The sequence below is a fragment of the Theropithecus gelada genome, chromosome 2 (assembly GCF_003255815.1).
Source record: "Theropithecus gelada isolate Dixy chromosome 2, Tgel_1.0, whole genome shotgun sequence".
NCBI classification, from domain to species: domain Eukaryota; kingdom Metazoa; phylum Chordata; class Mammalia; order Primates; family Cercopithecidae; genus Theropithecus; species Theropithecus gelada.
In genome coordinates, this window is record NC_037669.1 from 90390670 (window position 1) to 90403980 (window position 13311).

The window sequence follows — 13311 nt, forward strand, 5'->3', positions numbered from 1 at the left end:
TCATCCTCCCCATTTGTTCAATGGTGAAATAGCGGTCCCTCTCACGGGGCGTCATGCTGCGCCCGCACATAGGCAGAGCGCCCCGTATGGTCGGACCCAGAGAGGTTGTGGCCCACTCGGGGCCTGACCCACGGGACCCATTCCTGAGGCTGGCCTCGGCACTCCCTGAACGGGATGGAAGTGGGGTTCGGCCTGAGGACTCAGAGAGGGTGGGACTTTGTGGCAGCGCACTGGCGGGGCCTCAGCCGCGTTCCAACCGAGCTAGACGGGACTGCCCTCTAGTGGGGAGTGCTCGGCTAGTCGCGAGTCCAGCGGCGACACGCGACCATCGGCATTCCCTCTGCCGGTACCAGGTGCAGACTGAGGGTGGGTGCTGGGGTGAGCCTGTCTCCTGAGGTTGCTCTATCAAAGCAGGCTAGGCTCAAGAGTAGTGTAGCTGCAGACAGACTGGACATACCAGCAACAGGAAAATACCAGGGAATGAGGGCCATGGGCTAGCCTGGGGAAGGGCAATCTCAGAGGAGGTGACATCAGGATGCAATCAAGAGGAGGGGCATTCTAGGCAGAAGGAGCAGCCAGGGAAAAGACCCCGAGGGACAGGAGCTGGACAGGGCCAAACATAAAGAAGGCCCAGGTGTCTGTGATTGGTGGTGGTGGCAGAAGGGAAAAGGTCAGCAAAACCAGGCTCTAACGGCCTTAGAGCGGAATGTGGGTTTTGTTCTTGGTGTGATGAGGAGCAATGGGGGCCTCTGAGCAGGAATGACCTGGGCTAGCTCTTGTTTAGATAATCCCAGCTGCTTTCAGAAAAGGATTCTGCAATAAAGAGTGGAAGCCCCTGCCCTCATCCAGGCAACGAAGGGGAGGGCCTAGGCCTGGGCAGGGCAGGTGCACTGAAGGGGGGTCACTTTGGGGTATGCTTTGGAGCTAAAATCAAGTCTTGCTGATGCATGGATGTGGGCAGGAAAAGAGGCATCAAGCATGACTCCTACATTTCTGGCATTAACAGCTGGTTGGATGAAATTGCCATAAACTGATCTGGGAAAGACTGGAGAAGAGTGGATTTGGAGAGGAAAATCCAATGATCATTTATGGACATGTAATCCTTGAGATGCCTGATAGACATCCAAGAGGAGTTGCAGAGTCAGCTGCTAGGTGTATGACTCTGGACTTCAGGACAGAGATCAGCACTGGAGCCTTGGATCTGGGAGGAATAGTGAGTGAAAGGATGGTATGTAAGGCCATAGGCCTGGATGAGGTGGGGTGGGAGGAAATGAGTGTAGAGGGAGACAGCAATCAGGACTGTGCCCTGGGACATTCCACGAGGTGGAGGTAGGGGAGCTATGAAGCAGAACTATCAAAGAAGCTGAGCAGAAACAACCAGGAGAAATCTGAGAATGTGGGGACTCAGGAGCCAAGGGGAGCAAGCATTGAATGCTGCCGAGGCAGTGAGGGTGAAGAACAAACCACTGGATTCGGCAGTGCATAGGTCATTGGGAACCCTGACAAGCGCAGTTTTGTGTAGAGAGGGACAAACCTGATTAGAGTGTGTGGAGAAGAGAGTGAGGGCTGAAGAACTGGAGACGGCAAATAAAGACAACGGGTTTTGCCCCCCACCCCAGCTAATTTTTTTTTTTTTTAAGAGACAGGGTTTCACCATGTTGTACAGGCTGGTCTCGAACTCCTGATCTCAGACGATCCTCCTGCCTTGGCCTCCCCTACAGGCATAAGCTACTGTGCCTGGCCAGAAAACTTTAAAAAATGACATACAAATACAATAAATGGACAGATCTCAGAGTTATAGCTCAATAAATGTTAAAATCTGTAGATACTTGTGTAGCTACCACCCAGATAAAGATATAGAATATCCTCAGCAACTCCTGGATGCCATCTGGTGCCCTATCCAATTGATATTCCCAATGGTAACCAGTATTTGTATTTCTATCATAAAGGATTCCTTTTGCTTATTGGATGTAGACAGCTTTTTTTTTTTTTTTTTTTTTTTTTTTTGAGACAGGGTCTTGCTGTGTCACTCAGGTTGGAGTACAGTGGCATAATCATGGCTCACTGCAGGCTTGATCTCTTGGGTTCAAGCGGTCCTTTTACCTCAGCCTCCTAAGTAGCTGGGACTACAGGCCTGGATCACCACACCCAACTAATTTTTTGTAAAGATGGGGTCTCACTTTGTTGCCCAGGCTGATATCGAACTCCCGAGCTCAAGTGATCCTCCCACCTCAGCCTCCCAAAGTGCTGGGATTACAGATGTGAGCCACCACACCCAGCAAGTTTTCAGAGATTTTGTTGATGGTTGGGCTCATTTTTTATAGGCAGATAATGTTCTAATAGAGGGGGTCCAGCTGGAGTTGAGACTCTGTGGGGTAGCAGGTCCTGGGCCCAATTTTCCTGGGTGCTGTGATTGCTCTATCTCCAAGGATTGCATTACCAGTTTCCTCATCTGAACCTTAATCCTCCTCTCCTTCCATGCCCTTAGAGTTGTAATGAATGAGGGCAATGGAAAATGGGATATTCTGAGCCTCTGGAAGCCTGACAGAGGTCTAGAACTCAGTCACCAGGAATGGGCGGGGATAGAATCTGGGAGGCCCAGGAGTCCCACCTGCCCAGCTATGTTTGAGCAACTGACCTGGCAACAGAGTGAGTCAGACAAACAGCCTAGCTTTCTGAAGCCTCTTCTGCTGTCTGTGTCTTCAGGTCGTCCTGGTGCTGCTCAGGCTCCTCGTGTTCCTCTTTGCTCTGGTGGTCTCTGGTGAGGAGGTGGTGGGTGGGGGAACCCTAGTTTTCCCTTGGAGTCCTGACCCTTCCCAGATAAGCTACCATGGAGGACAGGGATTGGGGGAGAGGTAGGAAAGTATAAGAATCTGAACCCCTGGCCCTCACCCCTTATCTTGGCTGCTTCCTCAACCAAGTTCTCACTCCCCATCTGTGAAATGTTGGATGCTGGATATAAGGAAAGGTCTTAGCTGCGTGGCCCCGTGGCATGGTCAGGCCCTGTAGCAAAAGGACAGGACTATGCTAGTATATGTGGTTCCATCAGCCTGGGGGGTTCCATCAGCCTGGGGGCCTCCAACCTGAATTCTCTGCTCTTCACAGACCTCTGCAGGTTTATAAATGTCTCTGAGAACCAGGGCCCTGGCACAATCCTTCAGTTTTTCTCCTTCAACTGCTCCTTCTACACGCCCACACCCACCCTGGAGTTGCTCAATGTCCAGCCACCCACCACCTTCTTCAACCCACCCAGCTTGGCCAGGTGGCAAGGGACCTGTGTGGGCAAGGTAAGGTCATGTGTACAACTGGGGACTGTGGGGGCACAAAGGCAGACCTAAAATTTCCAAGCCCCACATGGCACTGCCCACCTACCCCAGTTAACCTTGAGCAGCTCTGCTCGGTTGGATGCCCTTATGGTGAACCACTACAAGCTGCAGCTGAAGTTCACATGTGGCAACCATGTGACGGAGGGATCACTCTCTGTGAATGTGCATTGGGACCTTAGCCATATCCAGTGTGCTGGTCAATTTGCCAGCCCAGGTGAGGCTGTCAGCAGGGGTGGGCAGGCATGGCCTGAACAGATCTTCCCTGACCTCCACTCTGGCCAACTGCGGAAATGATTCAGGTGCCAGAGACAGTCACACCTGGGGCTCGGCTGTACGCTCTGCTCCTCCCAGACTTAGAACTCCACAGAGCCCAGGTGAGCCCAGGACATGGGATGGTGGGTGACAGGATGGGGGCAGGGGGGATGGAGAGAATAAATTAACCCCTGCCTGGCCAGGCACAGCCTGCAGAGGAACCTTGCAGCAGAGGCACAGATGAGCCTCTACATGATGCATGTTCTTGGAGAGAGCTGCTGAGGGCTGCTCACTCCCCAGTGACCATGGCTGTTCCCACAGGGACATCTCAGAGGCTGAGTTCTTTCAAGATCTGCTATGTGTTCTCAGTTCTCTATGACAATTCTGTATCATTTCTGTAATAAAAAATATATATATAGGTAATGGCCAGGCACGGTGGCTCACACCTATAATCCCAGCACTTTGGGAGGCTGAGGCAGGTGGGCTCAGGAGTTCGAGACCAGCTGGGCCATCATGGTGAGACTCTGTCTCTACTAAAAATACAAAGATTAGCCGGGTGTGGTGGCATGTGCCTGTAATCCCAGCTACTTGGGAAGCTGAGGCAGGAGAATCGCTTGAACCTGGGAGGTGGAGGTTGCAGTGAGCCAAGATTGTGCCACTGCTCCAGCCTGGCTGACAGAATAAGACTCTGTCTCAAAAAAAAAAAAAAAAAAAAAAAAAGTATTTAAAAACAGTAACTCGCTTAAAAGCAAAAAGGATTGAGGATTGTGGCCAGGGCTTGGGCTGGAAGGAAGAGATTGTGACCAGGACCTGGGCTGGAGCCCAGGCTGGGATAAGGGTCAGTGGTGAAGCATGAGAAAATTGGGTGTGAGGCTGGGCGCAGTGGCTCACACCTGTAATCCCAGCATTTTGGGAGGCCGAGGCGGGTGGATCACTGGAGGTCAGGAGTTCGTGACCAGCCTGGCCAACATGGTGAAACCCTATCTCTACTAAAAATACCAAAATTAGCCAGGCATGGTGGTGGGCACCTGTAATCTCAGCTATTCAGGAGGCTGAGACTGAAGAATCACTTGAACCCAGGAGGTGGAGGCAGGCAGGCAGGCAGGAAGGAAGGAAAGAAAGAAATTAGCTGGGTGTGCTGGCACTGGTGTGTAATCCCAGCTATTCAGGAGGTTGAGGCAGGAGAATCGCTTGAACCCAGGAAGTGGAGGTTGCAGTGAGCTGAGATCGCACCACTGCACTCCAGCTTGGGTGACAGAGTGAGACTCTGTCTCAAAAAAAAAGAAGGAAGGAAAGAAAGAAAGAAGGAAAGAAGGAAGGAAGGAAGCAGAGAGAGAAGGAAAGAGAGAAGGAAAGAAAGAAAAGAAGGAAGGAAGGAAGGAAAGGAAGGAAGGAGGGAGGGAAGGAAGGAAGGAAGGAAGGAAGGAAGGAAGGAAGGAAGGAAGGAAGGAAGGAAGGAAGGAAGGAAAGAAGGAAGGAAAGAAGGAAGGAAGGAAGAAAGGAAAAGAAAAGAAAATAAGTTGGGTGTAGGCAGGTGCCTGCTGGGTTGCTGGAGGGTTGCTGCTGGGTTGTTGATGGGGGTGCTCAGGGCACTTGGGGTTGAATGGGGTTGCCAGCATCTCTGTTCTGTCAGTTGAGCATTATCAGTGCCCAGGACCTGCCACATTTCCCTGTACCTTTCTCCATCAATGAGCAAGGTTGGCTGCAGGCACCATCCCAGGGCCTCCTAGGCCAGGCTCGAAAGGTGAGCATGACCTGGAATCTGGGGGTGTCCATGGATTGGGTAGAACTCCTACCTTTTAGAAATTTGTTTATTCTTGGCCTCCTTGGCCTCCTCAACTAACACTGACTTTCTCAGACCTGGACCTGCTGCTCCATGCTGGTTGTCCTCCCACCTTAGCTTGGTTCTGTGCTGGGCTCTGGAGTTCTAGAAAGAAGAGAAATCCCTCTCTCTGGGAATTCACAAGCCCTCTAATAGAAAGAAATGTGTTTAGGGCAATCACACAGTAAAAGAAAGTCTTGGGTAATGGCCGGGCATGGTAGCTCACCCATGTAATCCTAGCACTTTGGGAGGCTGAGGTGGGTGTTGTCACCTGAGTTCAGGGGTTCAAGACCAGCCTGGCCAACATGGAGAAACCTCGTCTCTACTAAAAATACAAAAATTAGCCGAGTGTGATGGCACATGCCTGTAATCCCAGCTACTCAGGAGGCTGAGGCAGGAGAATTGCTTGAACCCAGGGGATGGAGGTTGCAGTGAGCCGAGATCATACTACTGTGCTCTAACCTGGGCAAAAAAAAAAAAAAAGTTCTGAGTAAAGTGGTCAGTGCAGTCTGGAGGTGGCTTTCAGCAACTCTAAGATGATAATTCACATTGTCAATGATTCAGATATCACTCTTGGGCTGTTTGCATCCTAATGGAATAATTTATGGCCCAAAGATATGGGGCTCAAAGGAATACTTGTCAGCAGAGTGACAGGTCATGGGGATCATGGGAAAGAGTGGAAGTTGAGGCTTCTTTTGCAGATCCTAAGTGAGATTGCCTATTTAAGGGGAGGACTGGGCATAGACAAAGAGGTGGACACACACACACTCCGGCTCCTTTTCTGTTCTGGGTGCACCACAGGTCTTCCAGCTGCAGATCTTCTCCATCGGTCATGATGAGAGGTGTTGAGGGAGGGGCGGGTACTGGGATGCCTCTGTGGCTGGTCCAGAGGTGACCCATAGTACCTTTTCACCTTCCTGTTTGGGGGCCTGGTCTTGGAGAAGGCAGCAAGAGGGCCAGGCTCAGCGGCCTCCTTTGCCTATGGATCTGGTGGGCTGGTGGGAGTGGGACTGAGCTGGGAGTGGGGCTGATCTCTGTGTTCCCTGACCCTCTCACCCCATGCAGCAGACAGTGTGGTCCAGACCACGATGCCCTGGAGTTAGCTCACACCCCAGGCACTTCGGTTTCCAGGCTGCAGGTGAAGGCCTTTGAGCAGCACCAGCTGTGGGCCAGTGCCAAGCTCAAGCTCACCATGAATGTGCGGCTGGTCAACCTCTGACCTCCACGCTGCCTCCCAGTGCTTCTGGTGTGAGTACACAGGAACCTTACCTGGGCTGCTGGGGCCACAGCCATGACTCAGGGTGCTGCCAGACTCCCGCCTTGCTGCCACGGCATACTCTCAGGTTCCAAATCCCCGAGACTGCACCTGTGGGCGCCGTGCTGAATATTCTCACTTGTGAAGATCTGGACTCTGTTGACGCCACCCTGGACTACAAGCTGTGGTTCCACAGCTCTTCCAACCCTGCCAGCCTCTGCCTTTATGACAGAGTCCTTGAGGTGCCCAGTCCCAGCTCCCAGACCCACTTGCAGGGTGCTTGCAGTGGGAAGGCGTGGGTGGGCCAAGGGTCTCTGAGAGCTGAGACCATGGGAGTGGGGGTGGGAGGGATGGCTGTTGAGCCAACCTGTGTTGCAGTCTGGAAAACAGGATCCGGGCAGGATATTTGTGGATGCCCTGGCCTGCAGCAGCCCCGTGTGGCTCAGGGCTCTCTCAGGCCCTGACTGGACCTCACTTTCTAGTCCCTTTGGCTAGGTGAATGCCACACTGGACTGTGACACTCCTGGAACCTGCTTCCAGCATGCAGCCTCCATCCTGGTGCTCGATTGTGGCCAGCCCCAGATGACCAGTGAGTAACCACACCCAGCCTGGACACCTAGGACAAGGCTGTTCTGTCCTCCTGCTTCCCATGCTCAGGACAGGGTCATCTCTCCTCCTTTAGAATCCAGTAGGGCAGGGTTGTCTCCATTTCAGACCCTGAGGATATATTTCTTAGACCCCCAGCAGGGGAAGGCTTCTGCCCTACCTTTAGACCCTCTCACTCTTTAGACCCCCCAGGGCAGGGCTCCTCAGACCCCCAGTTCAGGGATAGGCACCTCAGGCCAGCTCCTTGACTGCCAAATGACCTCCAGCTGAAGCGCCGGTACTGGTGATGGTGACACCCATCAACGAGTTCTCCCCAGCCTGTGCCCCTCGCACATTCCAGGTTCAGGAGGATGCAGTGCCCCACACTCTGCTGGGCTTTGTGGTGGGCATGGATATGGATTATCCTCATGACAACATTGAGTACTACACCTCTGGTGGTCCTACCACCTTTGCTGTGGACAATCTCAGTGGTACATCCACCCCAGGGCTTGGATGGAAACGGCGAGCCAGAGTTGGCTCTGCAGGCTGAGGCTGTGGTCTCCCCTTCTAGGGGAAGTTTACCTTTTGGGACCTTTGGACTATGAGCAGCAGAGGCTGTACAGGCTCACTGTCCTGCTGATTGACCATGGCCAAGAACAGAACCCCAACTATCACCGCTCAGGCTCCTGTACCATTACCATCAAGGTTGAGGTAACTGTGTCCTAAGGCTTTGGAAATAAATACTTGGAAAGATAGGAGTTCAGATCGCCCTGTGGTGTTCTGTTTTTCCACTCTGTGCCTCGGTTTCTTCCACAAGTTGGCTGGAGAGGAGTGGGGCCTAATTGTGGAAAGCTCTGGAGCCTGTTGTGTGATGCTTTGATCCCTTAATGCCTAGGCTCCGGCTGTGGTGAGAAGAAGTTGAGGGGCTGACTTGGAGGTTTAGGGGGTGGGTTCTACCCACTCCTAACCTGGTTCCTTTCTGCAGGATGTGAATGACCATGCCCCCGAATGTGAGCCCGCATTTCAGGAACTCACCATCTATGCTCCTCTGGGCCGTAGTGTGGAGGTGACCAAGGTGTCATGCCGGATCCCTCAGGAGCCACAGCACCTGACCTATTCCTATAGCATCGTGGGAGGAAGGGGACATGGGCACCACCAGGTTGTGAGTGAGGGGCAGGCCAAGGCCAGCAATGGTCTCTTCCTCCTGTCACTCTGATTTCAGGGAATAGCCAGAACTGATTCATCCTGCAAGAGGCCATCCTGGTACACAGTGACCTTGTGTTGGGGCCCTTCTGGCCACAGCAGCCCTGTACCTATGAGCTACTGATCTGTGTGGCTGATGCAGGCCGCTCCACCCCTGACCTCAGCACCACAGCCACCATTATTGTGCATCTAGTTCACCGGAGGGCCAGCACAGTGGCCACCAGCACCCACAGAACCACAGTGAGGAGGCTCCTTGGGCCCTCAGTGGGGTGGGAAGGGTGGACCTTGGAAAGTGAGGAGACCCAGTTTTTCGGGTAGAACTATGGGAAAGGCAGTTCAGAGGGAAGTGCTGAGTGCAGAGAGCCCAGAGGTGTTGAAGAGCAAATCACGGGTGTGGGGTGGCCTAGCCCAGGGAGGGGTTGGAAGGCTGGATGGTCAGGGCATTTTGGCAAGGCAGTGGTGAGGCTGTGGCCTCCTTTTCAGGTGCCCTCAATGATGACACCCATGCTCGTGACAGACACAGAGGCTTTCTGGCAACCACAGCCCTGGTTTGTGGTGGTGTTGACAGCAACTGGTGCTCTTCTCCTCTTGGCCCGAGACTGGCTTCTTGGCAGGCTCCTCCAGGGGTAGGGATCCTATCCTTGTGCTCCCTACCTGCCCCCAATCCACCTATCGACCCCAGTTGTGATGGGTGGTTTCACCCAAGATTAGATGACAATGCCCAAGTGGGTGGGTGACAAACTGATATTGAGGAGGGCTGCTCTCCCTCCAGAGGTCTTTATTTTTTTATTTATTTATTTATTTTATTTTTTATTTTTTATTTTTTTGAGACGGAGTCTTGCTCTGTCACCCAGGCTGGAGTGCAGTGGCGGAATCTCGGCTCACTGCAAGCTCCGCCTCCCGGGTTCACACCATTCTCCTGCCTCAGCCTCCCGAGTAGCTGGGACCACAGGCGCCTGCCACCACGCCCGGCTAGTTTTTTGTATTTTCAGTAGAGACGGGGTTTCACCGTGTTAGCCAGGATGGTCTCGATCTCCTGACCTCGTGATCCACCCGCCTCGGCCTCCCAAAGTGCTGGGATTACAGGCTTGAGCCACCGCGCCCGGCCAGAGGTCTTTAAATTAGGGTCAGAGAGACACTGGGAGGAAGCAACTTCCATCACCAGCAGAATCCAGTCTTGAAATGGGGGGAGGGTTGATAAGCTCAGGGCTTGAAACTGAGTCTGTCATGCATTGGGCATTTACCCCTATTCCTGACTTCTGCCCTCCACTGGAAAGCTTTCCTGCTCCTGTAGACTCTGAAGTTCCTTGTGGACATAGGACTGAGCCCGGGGAATGGGGATGTAATGATGTGGGCACTGCATACAGACACTGGTTATTCCCAATAAAAGGGGACAGGTGAATGATACTGGTTCCTGGAGCCAGTAGGCCTACTGCCTTCACTGCTTGGTTACTCCTCCTGGCATTTTAGGTTGGCCCGGCTGCTGCAGGCACCCAGCAAACCAGCCCAGGTTTTGCTGCTAAACAGGTCAGTCTCCTTTGCATACTTCTATGCCTGGGAGCCCATCTCTTAAACTCAGGTTGGGGCCCAGAGCTTTGCCCTGTACTTTTGCTCCTACTTTGCCCCAGCATCCAGGGAACTGAGGGATACATCGAGGGTTTCATGGAGGCACTGAAGATGGAGATGTCCCAGGCACCCAGCAGCATCATGAGTCTGGTATGTCAGCTCACCATCTCAAGTAGTGGGCACCAAGGCTGCTCCAGAGTACTCCCCTGCCCCCACCAAGCTTGCCCCTTTTCCCGTGAATGGCTATCCCTGTGGAAGTGCCCACACTAGCACCATAAGGATGGAGGAGGCAGGTGGGCTTCTGGCCCCCTAGGAGCAGGTCTTCATCTGCTCTCCTGTGGGCAGGGTTCAATTCATTGCACCTTTTTTTTTTCCCCTCAGCAGCATTTTGATGGCAGAGCACAGGACTCCCGTGAGTCCCCCTCTTCCTAAACTATTCTCTGCCTGGGCCCTCACCCAATCTGAGTATCTCCTCCTCTCTTTACCTCATCTCAATATCTCCTCCTACTCCCAGGAACCCACCATCTATCTGCTTTTTTCCTGAATGGGGTCTGCTCTCACCCCCACTCACCCTTCATCCGTCCTTTGTCAAATATCTAGGGGGTCAGGAGATGACTCATATCTGGTCTGGTCTCTGCCTACAACAGGAGGAGGGATGATGGTGAGGGGAGAGGCCCCCAGATAGTCCAGTGTCACCAGTGAATTATGGGAGAGTAATCTGGCATTGGCCTTAGGGAAGCTGGTGTCCAGTGTTGGAGAATCAAGGAGGCTTCCTGTGCATTTGAGACAGAGTTCAGAGAATTTGCTGAGAAGGGAGGGAGGGGACAGGTTAGATTCCAACGAAGGTGGGGTGTCACACTGAGGGTCCTGAAGGAATGATCTCCTACCCTTAGGTAAGAGGAAAGGGAGGCAGTTCTCTTGGGGCCAGCAGCATCCCCCGCTCTCCTCTCTCTCCTACAGGTTTTAAGTACAGGAAGAGACTACCTGTTTAACACACGCACAGGAGCCTGGCGCTGGCTCTGAGGCCAAGTAGCTGCTTTACCATGTGTGGAATTTCTTTTTCACACCATCATGGGCTGTGTTTTCAAGCTGATTCATAATAAACAAAATTACAAATAGAAAAGTTCTAGCCTTGTAGCCAACACGTGGGAGAAGCTCTGAAATCTGTGCCTCCTTGTTCTCACTTGGATAACTCCCTATCTTGTGAGCAGACTCTGGGGAGCAGTAAGGTTTTCCTTTTCTTTCAGGTTTTTTGTTTGTTTGTTTGTTTGTTTTAAAGACAGGATCTCACTATGGTGCCCAGGTTGGAGTGCAGAGGCTATTCACAGGTGTTATAGCACACTATAGCCTCTAACTCCTGGCTTCAAGAGAGCCTCTCATCTCAGCCTCCTAAGTAGCTGGGACTATGGGCGCAGCACTGCACCTGGATTTATTTTTCTTTTAACAAGGTATTGTATGATGCTTGGACTGACAGTGTGACTGATGCTGTATAGAGATAATAGGCTATCATCCTTATCAGTGACTGAGGGGCCTCCAATCAGCATATCTACTCAGGGCCACCTACTTCCTTTTCCTATCCAAAAGAGAGAGAACAATGGTGTGTGTGTGGGTGTGTGTGTGTGTGTGTGTGTGTAGATAGGGTCTGGCTTTGTTGCCCAGGCTGGAGGGCAACTGTGTGATCTTGGCTCACTGTAGCCTTGACCTTCCAGGTTCGATCGATCCTCCTACTCACATTCCCAGTAGGTGGGACTACAGGCATGGACCACCATGCCTGGCTAATTTTTAATTTTTTTGTAGAGATGGGGTCTCTCTATGTTGACTAGGCTGTACTTGAATTCCTGGGTCCAAGTGATCCTCTTGCTTCAGCCTTCCAAAATGCTGGGATTACAGATGTCTGGGATTACTGTTGCTTTTTTTGTTGTTGAGATGTTCCTCTTTTTAATTTTTTTCTTAATTTTTAATTTTTGTGGGTACATAGGTGTATAAATTTGGAGGTACATGAGATGTTTTGATAAGGCATGTAATGCTTAATAATCACTTCATCGAAAATGGGGTATCCATCTCTGGAAGTATTTATCCTTTGTGTTACAAATAATCCAATTATACTATTTTAGTTATTTTAAAATGTACAATTAAGTTATTATTGACTATAGTCACTCTGTTGTGCTATCAAAACACTAGGTCTCATTCATTTTTCTTTTTTTTCTGGTGCCCATTAACCATCCCACCTCCCCACCCCTTCCAGACTCTGGTAACTATCCTTTTACTCACTATCTCCAGGAATTAAATTGTTTTGTTGGCCGGGCGCGGTGGCTCAAGCCTGTAATCCCAGCACTTTGGGAGGCCGAGACAGGAGGATCACGAGGTCAGGAGATCGAGACCATCCTGGCTAACACGATGAAAACCCGTCTCTACTAAAAAATACAAAAAAATAGCCGGGCGAGGTGGCAGGCGCCTATAGTCCCAGCTACTCGGGAGGCTGAGGCAGGAGAATGGCGTAAACCCGGGAGGTGGAGCTTGCAGTGAGCTGATATTCGGCCACTGCACTCCAGCCTGGGCGACAGAGCGAGACTCCGTCTCAAAAAAAAAAAAAAAAAGTTTTGTTTAAATCTTTTTCCTTTTTTTTTGAGACGGAGTCTTACCTTGTCACCCAGGCTGGAGTACAGTGGTAGGGTCTTGGCTCACTGCAACCTCCGCCTCTCATGTTCAAGCAATTCTCATGCCTCAGTCTCCTGAGTAGATGGGACCCCAGGTGCATGCCACCACACCCGGCTTTTTATTTTTTACTTTTAGTAGAGACAGGGTTTTACCATGTTGGCCAAGTTGGTCTTGAACTCCTGACCTCAGGTGATGCTCCTGCCTCGGCCTCCCAGAGTTCTGGGATTACAGGCGTGAGCCACCACACCAGTCAATTTCATCCTTTTTCATGGTTGAATAATACTCCATTCTGCATATGTACATTTTATTATTTTTTTGAGATGGAGTCTCACTCTGTTGCCCAGGCTGGAGTGCAGTGGCGTGATTTCGTCTCACTGCAAGCTCCGCCTCCTGGGTTCACGCCATTCTCCTGCCTTAGCCTCCCGAGTAGCTGGGACTACAGGTGCTCACCACCAAGCCCGGCTAATTTTTTATATTTTTAGTAGAGATGGGGTTTCACCATGTTAGCCAGGATGGTCTCGATCTCCTGACCTCGTGATCCGCCTGCCTCAGCCTCCCAAAGTGCTGGGATTACAGGCGTGAGCTACCACGCCTGGCCCATATGTACCATATTTTCTTTATTCGTTCATCTGTTGATGGACACT

The 13311-nt window shown here is 51.7% G+C and overlaps 1 protein-coding gene across 1 annotated transcript; it reads left to right on the forward strand.

Moving 5' to 3' along the window:
* Nucleotides 1-86: 86 nt before the first annotated feature.
* On the forward strand, nucleotides 87-11032 carry CDHR4 (cadherin related family member 4). The gene is given in 19 exon segments (XM_025377353.1): nucleotides 87-353; nucleotides 2707-2761; nucleotides 3106-3287; nucleotides 3378-3540; nucleotides 3609-3700; nucleotides 5212-5322; nucleotides 6202-6242; nucleotides 6466-6648; nucleotides 6744-6897; nucleotides 7151-7244; nucleotides 7528-7731; nucleotides 7812-7951; nucleotides 8226-8374; nucleotides 8461-8683; nucleotides 8927-9069; nucleotides 9914-9970; nucleotides 10072-10159; nucleotides 10394-10425; nucleotides 10978-11032. Coding segments are annotated over 19 exon segments (2433 nt in total).
* The last annotated feature ends 2279 nt before the right edge of the window (nucleotides 11033-13311 follow it).